The sequence below is a fragment of the Capronia epimyces genome (assembly GCF_000585565.1).
Source record: "Capronia epimyces CBS 606.96 chromosome Unknown aczIQ-supercont1.2, whole genome shotgun sequence".
Classification (NCBI taxonomy): domain Eukaryota; kingdom Fungi; phylum Ascomycota; class Eurotiomycetes; order Chaetothyriales; family Herpotrichiellaceae; genus Capronia; species Capronia epimyces.
Window position 1 is genome coordinate 5,802 of NW_006912905.1, and position 12,948 is coordinate 18,749.

The following is a 12,948-nucleotide window of genomic DNA, read 5'->3' on the forward strand; positions in this document are numbered from 1 at the left end:
ATCGAGAATAACGGACTTCTACTCGTTCTTTTTAATCTTAGTCTCGAAAAAAACGAGCGATAATACCTCGCGTGTATATATATTACGAAGATATATACGTATTCGTGATAAGATAGCTTCGGAAAAAACGAGCGTCGCCTTATTCTTTTCGAAGCCCGCCTTATAAAGAACGAACTATATTATCTCGCCTTTATATATATTTTAACTAGAGATTTTCGAGTCGTCGTTCGATTCTTTCGAGGTAGCCGTCGTTACGTTGGGTACGCGAGGGATTTTCGAGGCGCGGGTATATATATTCGAAGTCTTGGCAATTCTTCCCCCTCTAAAATAATACTTTAGGGTTTCCCCTCTACCTTTACGAGTTCTACATCGATATCTTCGAAACTTTATATATCGATAGTAGAGACCCTAAGGATGGATTATTAACAAAAAAAAGAGAGATTGTACGATGGGTACCAAGCGATATTCGATAATTAAGATTCCTTGGTACCCATCGTACAAAAAATCTTGGTTTTCTTCGATGGGTACCATAGAGTAGGATAGTAGGGTAAAGGAAGGCAAGAGGAAAACTATTATCCTAGTTAGGTTCGTGTTTTCGAGGTTGTAGTGAATGATCAGCCTACCTGGAGTTGAAGACATTTTGGGGTTGTTGTGGTTGTTACTGGCAGTGACACGCGACACGCGATCCAAATGCCTGCACGTAGATATGAAACTTGAGCGGGCGCGCGACAAGCCTTGATACGGATGCTTGGGTCTTAGACAAGAGGAGATTTAGAAAGTTGCGAAAACGCGGTGTTGCTGAACGTGCACAGGCAGCGTTGGTTTGGGATGGAACAACAGTAGAAAGAAAGGTATAGAATGAAGAGAGATAAAAGGCAAAAGGACCAAGTAAAACTTCAATACTAAAGTACCACTAATTGTGTCTTCACACTAGGTCTTATATTCACAGCATCAACGCTAACAGGTTAACAAAGACAGCTGGAAGCCTAAAGTATCATTATCTGTACACTCTTAGAACAGTCAGTGTTGCTTGCTGGGGTCATGTCAGTCAACAACCGGACGTCCTGTCCTCTAGAGCACTCATCAAAATGGCGCTCTTCTAAAGAGCAAAGGTCTCTTTGATTTGCAATATGAGCACAACCGGATTTGCGTGATGCAGGCAGCCTTGCTTTTCACATGGCAGTTAGATGGGGTAGATGACGTTTGCTCAAATACATACTCCTGGGAAGGCATTGTCTGTCAAACAGCTCAATGCCTATCTCTAGTCCTAGAGTCCTTATTGTTACTGGTCTGGATCACACTTCTTCCTTGAATACTCGGCCTTCACGCCAATTCTATCTATATTCAACTTCAAAGCAGCCCAGCCCTACATTTAGGATGAACAGCCAAGGTCTACTGTCTACATCTTAGCTCTCTCCTCAGCCAAGAACTCTCTCCTATGCGGACCCCCTCGACTGCCATCGCCCTTGAACAAGTCCTGCGCCTGGCAGTACTCGGTGCGGAAGCGCCATTTATGCAAGAGGTCGAGCGGAAGGTCGCGCTTCATGGCCCCGACGATGTACTTTCCGAGAACAGGAAGGAACTTGAAGGCACTGGAAAGAGACTTGTCAGTAGTGGCCATGGCTAACAAAAAGATGCTGCAGGACTGTGGACTCGGAGTGGGATAATGGATCAACATCTGCCAGGAAGCATGGGAATGGGGTTCATAGCTCCAACGTACTGTCCACTCCCGCCGGTCGCGACAAACAGGTTCTCATGGTCTGGGTGGTAGTCGAGCACAAACTCGCCCGTTGGCGTGTCGTTGTACCAACAGATGCATGCCCGTTCGAAGGCTCGGTCCGCTAGCTCCGGGAGCGCTTTCGCCAGACCTTTACGCAGTTGATCGACGCCGTCACTCGGGGCAAAGTTGGTGCGTGCGCTGCGGGGCTTCAGTGTCGGGGAGGATAGAGTCTCGATGATGTCGCCGTTTTTCACCTGTCTGGTGTAGCCGTAGCCGTGCACCATGAACTTGAGATAGCCGGAACGGCGGTGTGGCGGGAACAGTAGGAAGCCTGAGTCGAAATTGATGTAGATGGGCAGGTTTTGGTAGCGGTCCATCTCCAGCTCGCTCAACCTCAGATATCCGACGACCTGGCCTGTGGCCAAGACGGTGTTGCGCATCGGGGCCAGTCTCGACGACCACGCGCCGGCCGCCAGCACGAAGATATCCCCCTCGACATGGTTGCCGCTGCGGGTCTGGACGGCTACGATTTGCGACGTCCCCAAACGCCTGCGAAACGCCGTCACCGTGCCGCGCGCGCCGCTGATGAACGACACCCCGGCCTCGATGCACTGGTCGCGCAGGAGGGTGATGGCAAGCTGCGCGTCTGCCCAACCGGCCGCCGAATTCCAGTACCCGTGGAAGCTAGCGCCCCCCAGGTCGCCCGTCAACGCAGGGAAGATGCGCTTGGTAAGCTGCGCGTCCTGCAGGCGCTGGTACGGCAGCGACAGCTGGTCTAGGTTATGCAGGCATTTGTCGATGTAAGACCGTCCCGGCGCGTTGGTCGCCGTCACGACAAACGGGGTCGGGAAAAAGACGTCCTTGTACAGCGGCGACGTAGCCCACAGGTCGTACGCCTCCTTAGCGATCGCCGTGTGCGTCCCATCACCGTAGTCGAACCGGATCACGCGCGATATGTCGACGCTGGATCCGTCGGGGACCTGCTCTCGTCAGCTTGCTCCACACAACTTGTCCCTGGGGTCAAGTGATATAGTAGGTAGTAGGTACCGGCGGGGTGTGACGGTCGAGCACAACCACGCTCTTGTATCCCTCGCTACTCAGTTGCAGGGCGGTGCTCAGGCCGAAGACGCCTGCCCCGATGATGACGACTCGCTGTTCTTTGTTCATCTCCTCAAATCAGTTGATAGGAGTAGCGACGGTTGAGACGGCCGACAGTGGTGCAGCTATTAGATCAGGGAGATGGGTGGACAGTGTCTGTGACTACTGGTCTGGGGAGATATGTGAAGGCCACTCCCAACCAGGAGAAAGCAAGAGACCGGTGTTCAGCTCAGCCTCTATTTTTATATCAGGCTTCAACAGAAACGACCCAGGTCTTTCTGCCGCATGTATTTCTCACAGCCGTCTCCACTCACCGAGTCAGGCATCAGGTATCACCGTGTTGCGGTCGCGGGTGGAGGACACGGGTACGGGGGACGGATGCGGAATACGGATTTCTGGACATTCTGGCAGTCGGCGAGTGGGGAGACAGCCGGGTTCCACGATGGCACGGGACACAGGCGTCCTCTATGTTTGTGCCTTGTAGTCCTTCAGACGCCGTCTTGACTCTCGAATGTTATTCCAAAGGCTGCCGTCTGCACTTTATCAAATAGATCGAACAGATGGCGTTATAAGTTACACCCATCTCCTGCATCTTGCATCTTAACTATTCGAAAAGTCGAGATGTGTTCGGCATGACGCGTTTATACAGCGGGTGGATGGTTTTTGCCAAACTCCTGTGACTACAGTAGAGCTGCTGCTGGTGTGAGTTCTAACGGCACTGTGATGCCAGGTGATGCCAGGTCACGAAGCTGACACCGACACAGTCTGGTAGGCTACTGTCGACAGTCGACAAAGCTCATACCACATCAGCGGAAAAGTACACCGACCATGGCCTGCCGAAGAGTGACCAGTCATCGGTAAACTCCTGAGCAGAGTCAAATCCCTCCAGCTGGTCGGGAAAAAGGTCGGTCAGTGGCTCTCTCTCTTGGTGAGCGGCAGCCTGCCGGTTCTCGACGACAGGCCAGTTATTTGTGTTTGATTCGGTAACAAAGTTGTTGGGAACCAGATTATACGCTTGGTCGGCGTTCACCATGTCGTGCCGGTCCTGAAACGCGGCCGGCGGTGTCACCTCCGGCGAGGCCTTCTGCTCGCTCGACAACGAGGCATAGTCGAACAGTTTCCACATGAGCGCGATGTCTTCGGGTTCGATCGCTACATCCTGTATCTCATTGGGGGGGATCGCCCCGTTGTACTCGTCTTGCACATGGCGGATGGTCTGCCGGCGTTGAAGACGCGCTGAGATTTGCTCCAGCACATTCAACTGCCGCGGTTAGCCAGGTCGGTCAGCCTGCCGAGTGAACGTACTGTGTCCCGCATGTTGGGCCATTTGTCCGACATGCTCTCGACAAAATCACGTGCCCGCTCAAACTTGCGTCGCGCAACCTTTGCAATCTTCACGTGTCTGTTGATGGTATGCTCCAGCTGGATACTGGCGGCGATGGCGACCACATGGCCCACAAACGGATCGTGCAGTGGTATCCCGGCTTCTTGCATCTCGACGATGTGCCGGATGACCCAGTCCGAATGGATCAACGAGTCTTGATATGACTTTTGCAAGTACGTCAGAGGCACTTGAGCGTGGTGCTGACGCGTCTTCATGAAGATGATGAAGGGATGGTGTCTGCGATGGATTAGAATGTACTGGCCAAATCTCGGAGGCAGGCATTACAAGCAGCAGTTGATGGCCGAATACATGATCTGGAAAAACACCCACACGCCAAAATACGGCCGCAGATGAGGCTCGCCCACGACACGCTGCGGAGAGCCGACGATGGAATAGAGATGGGATTGGGCCACTGTCTGTCTCAGTCTTGGTCTGCATGGTACGCACGAAGCTTGATACTTACGCATTTCAAACTCCAGCAGCGCCGAGTGGAGTTTAGCCCTGGACGAACCGTCTCTCCAGAAAGCAACCGACGTTTCAGGAACTACCTGAAAGATGTCCTGCATGGTCGTGTCCCACAGATGGACAAGTAGGATGTTGCATGCCACGAGGTCCAGAGAGCCTGCACGGAGCTTATCCTCAAACGATGTCTGCAGCGTGATGTCCTTGGTCGCAGCCACACCATCCGGATGTCGCGGCCCGTTTCGCATCAGAAACAAATGAAAGGAAAAGGCCGGAATACAGGTTGACCTGATGTTGTCACCAGTTAAGATGCGATCCATCATGAACAGCGTCCACACAAGCGAGCGCCAGCCGATAGACAGTCGATCGTTCGATGTCCGGTCGTTCTCTTTGCAGAGTAAGCCCCGAGTTTGAGCCAGTCTCAGACCGAGAGCGACCTGGGCTTGTGCTCGGTGAGGCTTGCCGGCTGCAATATGCTCAGCATTCACATTCACATTCACAGTTCTGAATTGGGTAGGTTTGGGTAGCATTGACACTCACTGGCGAAATCTACTTGGGCCAACAAACAAAGACCCCGGAAATAGGCGAGATCGAATTCGAACCTTGAATATGCAGAGGCTAGGAGGTCCCAGGCGGCCTCGGCCAGCGCGTCCAAGATCTCGAGCATGGTTTTCTTGTCGCGGAAGAAGGTATGTTGACAAGTCCGCAGGCTGACGGCAAGCATTGGATACAGCACAATCTTGGGAAAGTCCGGAACTCGATCATGGTCCGTCGTTCCTGTGAGGAGCGGGTAGGGCTGGTTGTCAAAATGCCGGAAGTAGAGCGACACCCCTTCGTCGGCAAGGTCTTGGGGGATGTAGTAGTTTGGTGTGATTCTCTGATGTCAGTCTTGGACCGGTCTAACCAACTGGGATGCGACATACTGGAAAAGATTGGAGGGGGATGTCGACGCGGCGGCACTCTGAGACAGCCTGCTCTCACTGTGCAGGTCTGCGAAGGATTCCGTGGCGAGACGGCTTCTCGCTCTATCAGGAGGACTGACATAGTAGTTTAGTATGAAGGGAAGTCTGGAAAGAAACGTGGTGAGATGGCGATCTTACCCCAAGACTTCAGCCAGCTCATGAAGTTTGTCCTCAATTGCGCTGAGTCGACTCGATTGCTATGACCAATGAGCCCGAGCCAGACCTAGAGCAGGTAGAGGGGACGAGTACAGGACGACTGACATGGTGTGGCCCATGAATTGGATGATAAGACAGACGGGCATCACGGGGTCGAACTCGCCGGTCGTTCTCAGCGTAGATGCAACGCTGTCTAAGACGTGCACACAAGGAGCATCTTGGTCGCTCGCCAGGACAGCGTGACTTCTTGCGTCTGTGCATGTACAGTCAGTATCGTCATGTCCATCTGTCTGTTTCTATCTCAAGGCCTTCTGCACCCACCGGCAGTTCTCGCACGCCTGTCGCGCGCGCTTGACGGGTTCGACGTATTGCGAGTTCGGCAGAGAGTCTTCGTCAGCCATTGCGTGGTTTAGAGGAAGGATGGAGGTCTCTAGGTTACAACCAAGTCATGTGTTGTGCGACTCGTGTATCTGCAACTCATGTCGTGTGGTGAAAGCCAGTTCGCACCTGAGGTTTAGTGTTAAGCGAAGCCTGAGGACTAAGCGAAGACTAGCCAGGTGGACCTAGCTAGGCCAATTACGCCGCTCAGTACTCAATACTTGTGTCTAGTTGTCTCATCAAGATCCCTCTGGATTCTCCCTCTTTCTAGAGGTGTCCTTATTAGAAAAGCCTCAAGCTGAAGCCTCAAGCTGGCCCCTTACCTCGCAGTGCCAGTCAGACCAGTGAATCTGAAAGATAATGAATATGTCGAGGAAACAGAATCCGGACAACGGCATACGGCATACGGAACACGGAACACGGAACACGGAACACGGAACACGGATACGGCCCTGTGGAGACATCGACACTGATACTCTCTCTCGATTCAGTCCAGTCTCCCCAGCCTCGACTCGACCTCTCCCACTACCGGGCCCCAGCATTTACGAGAACTCTGGACTTGAGGCTGCACAATCATGCCGCCACTATGTCCAATCACATGGTTTGTTTGTGTGTATCTTTCCAGCCAGCGCAGATAGCGGTGGTGCCTTATCTGGACCCGTCATTCCATACTCTCTCTCCCCGGCCGGGATCCGTCCAGCAGGGAGAACGATAGTGTCAAAGCACAGGATGCGTACGCGTATCGTGAGATCACGCATGGGGGCATTCGATTCCAACTCCTATATTAAGAACTCCTTCCTGGGGGCTTGCCGTCTATACTGATACTATACACTCCGAGACTCCAATAGACCTTGTCCTGCCAACTTGTTCCCTCGAAACCAGCACGACGACAGGAGACATGGAGTCGGAAAAGTCATACCTCGACAACCACCTGGCCACGGTCCAGACCACCGCGATTGGTGAAAACGTCCCCCTGGAACTCCCGGGGGCGGTTCACCAGCGCAATATCAAGCTGGTGGGAGATGCCATCGAGCCCATGGGCATGGGCCGCTATCAATGGCAGGTCTTTTTGACGTGCGGCTTTGGGTTTGCAGCCGATCAAGTACATCTCCCCTCTTCTCATGGTACTTCCACTCTCCCTCTCCCATTAATAATGTCTCTTAGATCCTCCTCGTCGCCGTCGGCCTGGTCTTGCCTCAGATCGTCAAGGAGTTCAAGACGGACAACGCAAACTATGTGGTCTTTGCGCTATACGTCGGCCTCCTGGCCGGTGCAGTCACCTGCGGCTCCCTCGTGGACCTGTTCGGTCGCCGGCTGGTGTGGATTTTGTCGCTGCTCCTGACGTCGGTCATGGCTATGGTTTGCGCTAGCGCCCCTAATTTCGTTGTACTCTGTGTCTTCACCGCCATCGAGGCTTTTGTTGGCGGTGGCAATGGTACGCACACCCCTACTTAGCCAACTTCGTAGTTGCTGACGAGGCCCGACCGCAGTCTCGATTGACCTGGCGATCATGAGCGAGTTCCTGCCCAAGAAGCACCGCTATCTCCTGACCGTGTTTGCGGCCGCTTGGGGCGTGGGTAACGCGCTGGGAGGGTTGTTTGGTAGGTGGCTTGTAAAGACTGCTGTTTATCTTCTCGGCTGATTGTGAACAGCCTGGCCTCTCATCGCCAATTACTCCTGCGGCCCTGACGCAACGCCGGCGACCTGTCACCGATCGGAGAAAATGGGGTGGAGATACCAGTATATCCTGACCGGCGGCTTCTGCCTCGTCCTCTCCCTCATCCGGGTATTTTGGTTCAAGATAGAAGAGTCTCCTCGCTGGCTCGTTTCGTAGGGCCGTCTGGACGACGCCGTAGCTGCCGTGGCCGAAGTCGCCCGCGTGAATAAGTCTAGTGTCATCCTCGATCGCGGGGCTCTGCACGAGGAACCAAAGGTGGAGAGTGCCACGGCCGTCAAGATCAAAGACATGCCAGTCTTGCAGCATGTGCGCGGCCTTTTTGCCGATGCAAAGCTGGCTCGCTCGACAGCATCCATCTTCTTCCTGTGGATGGGTATAGGCATTGCGTACATAAGTAACCAAGTGCGGGTTAGCCTTGGCCTCCAGTAGGAGATGCTGACCCTGACCCTGACGCCTCCAGGTACCCCATCTACACATTGTTTCTGCCGGCGTACCTCGCGGCGCATGGCGCCAGATTAGGTGACGGAAGCACCTATATGACGTATCGGGATTATACTATTTCGTCGATTGTTGGCATCTTCGGGCCTCTGCTGAGCGGCTACCTCGTGCAAGTCCCTCTCCTCGGGCGTCGTTACTCGATGACGGTGACTGCATGCTGCGCGGCTGCATTTGCAATTGCCTCCACGACGGTGCGCAACGAGGCGCAGCATCTGGCGTTTTCGTCCATGATCAACTTCTGGCAGAATGCCTACTATGGCATCCTCTACGCGTGCGCTCCGAACTTCCTTGCCTATGTCCGCCGAAGAGTATGACTGACGTGCGAAGCTACACCCCCGAAGTGATGCCCCTGTCCCACCGAGGCACCGGCTGTGGACTGGCCATGGAATGATGGGACCCTGTTGAATGATGTCGTTACACTCCTGAATATATTGGTCTCTTTTGAGAAATTTCATTTTGCGGCGTTGTAGCGGATATTCCTCTATACTCTCTCTTTGCGAAAACCTTTAGAGCGGGACTTGCTTGTTGTCAGGATAGAGTTCACCAATGAATGATATTTCGATCGTGGAGGTGTTGGTATCCTGCTGCAGCGCGCCTAAGCCAGCGAACCCTTTCCTCTAAGGGTATCTTCGCTGCGGAGGGAGAGCAATAGATGGTACGAAGGACTTGGCCTCGTTCTATCTCCAGTACCGGCCAAGATTCGACTTGGAAGGGAAATCTCATTGTGCTGGAAAGGTGTCCGACACCGCAAATTATGGGGCGTGATTGGCGGAAGTGTCGCACCCAAACCTACCAATGTTAGCAAATCCAATGCACCAACTCGAAGAGCGACATCTCTGTGCATTGAGGCCAGTTTTACTCAGTGTCTTGTCGTCATCAGTATAGGCCTGGAACTGGAGCCGTTCCCAGAACAGCGGGGGACCGTTAATCATTCGAAGGCTACTACTTCGCAGTGCGTGAAGGTGCAGTCCCCGACCAGCGGCTTGAATCAAGCATCCGGAGTTCAACAGGGATGCCATTTAATTAGGTGGTCCACAGGTTGCGTGACCATCCGCGCTTCAGTATGGATGGAACCATCGTTGTAAGGGAACGCGTTGACAGTACGAGTACGGAGTACAAAGCGGTGAAGCCTACAGTATCCCCACAAGGGTTGTCAGGTCCCTGCCGAGCCTTCTGACAGGTGATCACTGTAATTGAAACTAGACATCGTCTCTGACAGTTGGACTAGCCATGAAGAGGAGGAACGAATCTTCGGGCCCGTCCTCTCCGTCCCCATCCTGTTTACTCGACCTCTGACGCAGTACCTTTTCACTTCATCGGTTTGGAAATGCCAAACTGGCAGGGTAAAAGAATAATGGGTGGAAAGGACTATAGGGTTCAGGTAGTAGACTAAACCCAAAACACACAAAGTACTTTCTTGGACCGTACTCGGAGTTCCCACTATTAAAGTCATTTTGTACTCCATAATAAAACCCATTGAATTTCCTTCAACTCCAATATGCTATTCATCAACTGTCCCCTAGTGTGATTTACCTTGTTCCTCAAAACCACTAGTGGGCCATCTTCTTTACAACCCATCATCACCTTGTAAAACTGTCAGCTGCCGACTCATCCATCATGTCTCCCAACTACAAATTCCAGGGCTGGATGGGCCTCGACAAGGATGCGGCCAAGGGCAAGATGGTGTGGCAAGAGTATACGCCCAAACCGTTTGAAGAGACCGACATCGACATCCAAATCACCCACTGTGGGATCTGCGGTTCTGACCTCCATGTTCTTCGAAGCGGATGGAGTGCGTCTCTCTACCCCGTCTGTGTCGGCCATGAGATCGTGGGCGTCGCGGTCCGCGTCGGCTCCAAGGCCGAGGGAGGCATTCGAGTCGGGGATCGCGTTGGCGTTGGCGCCCAGAGCTCGTCGTGCCTGAAGCCTGACTGTGAGCAGTGCTCCGGAGGGGCGGAGAACTACTGCCAGAACCACCAGACCGGCACTTATAGCAGCAAATATCCCGACGGCAGCAAATCCTACGGCGGCTACGCGGATTACTGGCGGGGCCCGTCGCATTTTGTCTTCAAGATCCCCGACGCCTTACCCAGCGATGTGGCCGCTCCGATGCTGTGCGCCGGCATCACGGCGTTTTCACCGCTCAAGCGGTTGGGCGCCGGGCCGGGCAAGCGCGTCGGAATTGTTGGGGTGGGCGGTCTCGGCCACTTTGGCATCCTGGCCGCCAAGGCTCTAGAGGTCGACAAGCTGGTCGCTCTCTCCCGGACATCGAGCAAGAAGGCAGACGCCTTGGAGATGGGCGCCACTGACTTTATCGCCACCGACGAGGATGAGGACTGGGCCGCGAAGCATGCCAACTCCCTGGATATCATCATCTGCACCGTGGACAGTCCCAAGATGCCTCTGGCGAAATATCTCCGACTCTTGCGGGTGGGCGGCACCTTTGTCCAGGTCGGCGCGCCCGAGGACAGGCTCCCTCCCTTCAACATCCTGCCCCTACTGGCAAAAGACCTCAAAATTGCCGGAAGTAGCGTTGGCAGCCCGGCGGAAATCCGGGAAATGCTGGACCTGTTTGCGAAGAAGGGCGTGCATACCTGGAACAACAACGTGCCCCTGAAGGACGCCAACAAGGCCATTTTGGATATGGATGCGGGCAAGGCGAGATATCGGTTTGTCTTGGTCAATGAGAAGCATGTGTCGCAGGTTGAGCGAAACGAAGCTCGTGAAAACAAACTTTGACTGCGTTCTGCAACGGCAGCGTACTGAATACATTAATGCTATTCCTAGGTTGTACTTAGGCGGTATGATCCTCAAGGGCCTAAGTCAGAAGAGCAATGTAGAACAGAAGGTCGACGTAGCGACAAGCATAGAGGGCAGCGGCGGTCAACAATGAAATGAGCTCGGCATCCAATGCTGCTCAGCAGAGTTGTAAGACCCGAGTTGGTCTGCTCAAGCTATCGATATCCTTAATCGGAAACTTCAACTTCCCTATATGCTGATGCAGTGATATATTCAATTATACTTTCAAGACAGTCAACCCTGGGTATCGCGAGAGGTAGGAACATTCACCAACATTACTTTCCTTTTACCTTGCAACAGTGGAAACATCACCAGAAGCTTCAACAGCACCAATCGCAAACATCTAAGCAAACTCGCTCGTAACCCGGTCACACCAATCAAACAGCTTTTCGGCATTTCCGCCTTCCTTGCCCAGCTCAGCTTGAATGTCTGGTCTGGTTGCCAAGCGACGACCCCAAGGCACGATGCAGACGCCTTGATCGTTGGCAATGGTCAAGTCGGGCGACAAGCCAGCATAGAGCTCGGTGTAGGCGCCCAAAATCGGGGGGTAAACAAGAAATCCGATCACCCAGGCGGAAATGGGATCCAGGTGGCGGCCGAGATTGGTGGCGAGGTTGCCAGGGTTGTAGGCCTGTCTGGGGTCAGTAGGGGCCACGTATACATGAAGATGGAGATATTGCACAGCTCGAGGTTGAAGTCCAAGGCACTTGCCGTACTCACATTATGCAAGACTCCATCTCTGCTCCCGAAGCGCTTCGCAAACTCGTTGGCCAGCAGGAAATTGGCAGCCTTGGAAGTGCCATAGACTGGTCTCGACCCGATCGAGTCATCCAGGGTCACGTCTCCTTGGGCTTGGGTCTTCCACTTGACCCCTCCAGCCGGGCTTTCCAGGTACATTGACAGGCTACTTGCCCAGCTGACACGGACAGAACCGGCATCTGCGCCAGGGGTGTCGGCTTCCAGCTTGGCAGTCCGTCTCAACACGGGCAGTAACAGCTTTGTAAACAGGAAGGGACCGAGGATATTGGTCTGGTAAGACAAATCAATACCTTGGGCGCCCCGAGAGCCTGACGGAGGGACCATGACACCGGCATTGTTGTTCAGCCAGTGGAGTTTGTCTTCTCGACGCAAAAAGTCGTCGACGCTTGATTTGATGGTGTTCAGGTCGGACAAGTCGAGAAACAAGAATTCCAGTCTGCCTTTGGATTCGGGATGGAGCTTCGCGATCGCCGCGATGGCGTCTTTTCCTTTGGACTCGGATCGAGCCGCCACATACACCGTGGCATTATGCACGTAGAGGATCCGGCTGAGTTCGTAGCCGACGCCGCTGTTGGCACCGGTGATGATGAAGACCTTGCCGGTCTGATCGGGAAGGTTTTTCTCAGTCAATGGCGGGGGAGGAAGGCGGAAGGATTGGCCCCAAAACATGCGAAGGCGGGAGACCATGTTGATAGTCGCAGCTAGCTAGCTGGTCGGTTGGCAGCCAAGATGATTGACAGTCTCAGCCGACAGCAAGATGGACGGAGCGACGGGAGCAAATTGAGCAAGCTATTATGTCAACTCAGATTCTGGGGTAAGTAGAAACGTAGTCCGGACTGGTGGCTCTTTTATAAGATGCAGAAGATCCCGACACGACCCTGACACGACCCGTGAGGTAGGCTCAACAGTAGCTCTCCGCACAAGTTCGGCCGCACTGGTCCAGCCAATCACGACGGGCAACCTTCGGCTAACCCCTGCAGTAACAACCCGAGATGATTGCATGTGCAAGGGCAAGGGAACGAACACGAAAGCCGACCTTTGAGACAGGAGCCTC

The 12,948-nt window shown here is 53.7% G+C and overlaps 5 protein-coding genes across 5 annotated transcripts; 2 read left to right on the forward strand and 3 right to left on the reverse strand.

The window, feature by feature from the left end:
• Positions 1-1,399: 1,399 nt before the first annotated feature.
• A1O3_01816 (uncharacterized protein) lies at positions 1,400-2,887 on the reverse strand (the record flags this gene model as incomplete). Its single annotated transcript, XM_007731959.1, has 3 exons — positions 1,400-1,592; positions 1,721-2,700; positions 2,768-2,887. The coding sequence occupies 3 exons, from the start codon at positions 2,885-2,887 to the stop codon at positions 1,400-1,402; spliced, it is 1,293 nt and encodes a 430-aa protein (XP_007730149.1).
• A 727-nt stretch (positions 2,888-3,614) lies between these two features.
• A1O3_01817 (uncharacterized protein) lies at positions 3,615-5,331 on the reverse strand (the record flags this gene model as incomplete). The annotated part of the gene is made up of 5 exons (XM_007731960.1): positions 3,615-4,079; positions 4,124-4,439; positions 4,488-4,622; positions 4,662-5,130; positions 5,205-5,331. 5 exons carry the CDS (start codon positions 5,329-5,331, stop codon positions 3,615-3,617), a joined length of 1,512 nt encoding a protein of 503 aa, XP_007730150.1.
• Positions 5,332-7,058: 1,727 nt separating this feature from the next.
• Positions 7,059-8,650, forward strand: A1O3_01818 (uncharacterized protein; the record flags this gene model as incomplete). Its single annotated transcript, XM_007731961.1, has 6 exons — positions 7,059-7,262; positions 7,325-7,595; positions 7,651-7,761; positions 7,813-7,946; positions 7,995-8,224; positions 8,299-8,650. The coding sequence occupies 6 exons, from the start codon at positions 7,059-7,061 to the stop codon at positions 8,648-8,650; spliced, it is 1,302 nt and encodes a 433-aa protein (XP_007730151.1).
• A 1,303-nt stretch (positions 8,651-9,953) lies between these two features.
• On the forward strand, positions 9,954-11,075 carry A1O3_01819 (uncharacterized protein; the record flags this gene model as incomplete). The annotated part of the gene is made up of 1 exon (XM_007731962.1): positions 9,954-11,075. One exon carries the CDS (start codon positions 9,954-9,956, stop codon positions 11,073-11,075), a length of 1,122 nt encoding a protein of 373 aa, XP_007730152.1.
• A 403-nt stretch (positions 11,076-11,478) lies between these two features.
• Positions 11,479-12,581, reverse strand: A1O3_01820 (uncharacterized protein; the record flags this gene model as incomplete). Its single annotated transcript, XM_007731963.1, has 2 exons — positions 11,479-11,766; positions 11,856-12,581. The coding sequence occupies 2 exons, from the start codon at positions 12,579-12,581 to the stop codon at positions 11,479-11,481; spliced, it is 1,014 nt and encodes a 337-aa protein (XP_007730153.1).
• Between the last annotated feature and the right edge of the window lie 367 nt (positions 12,582-12,948).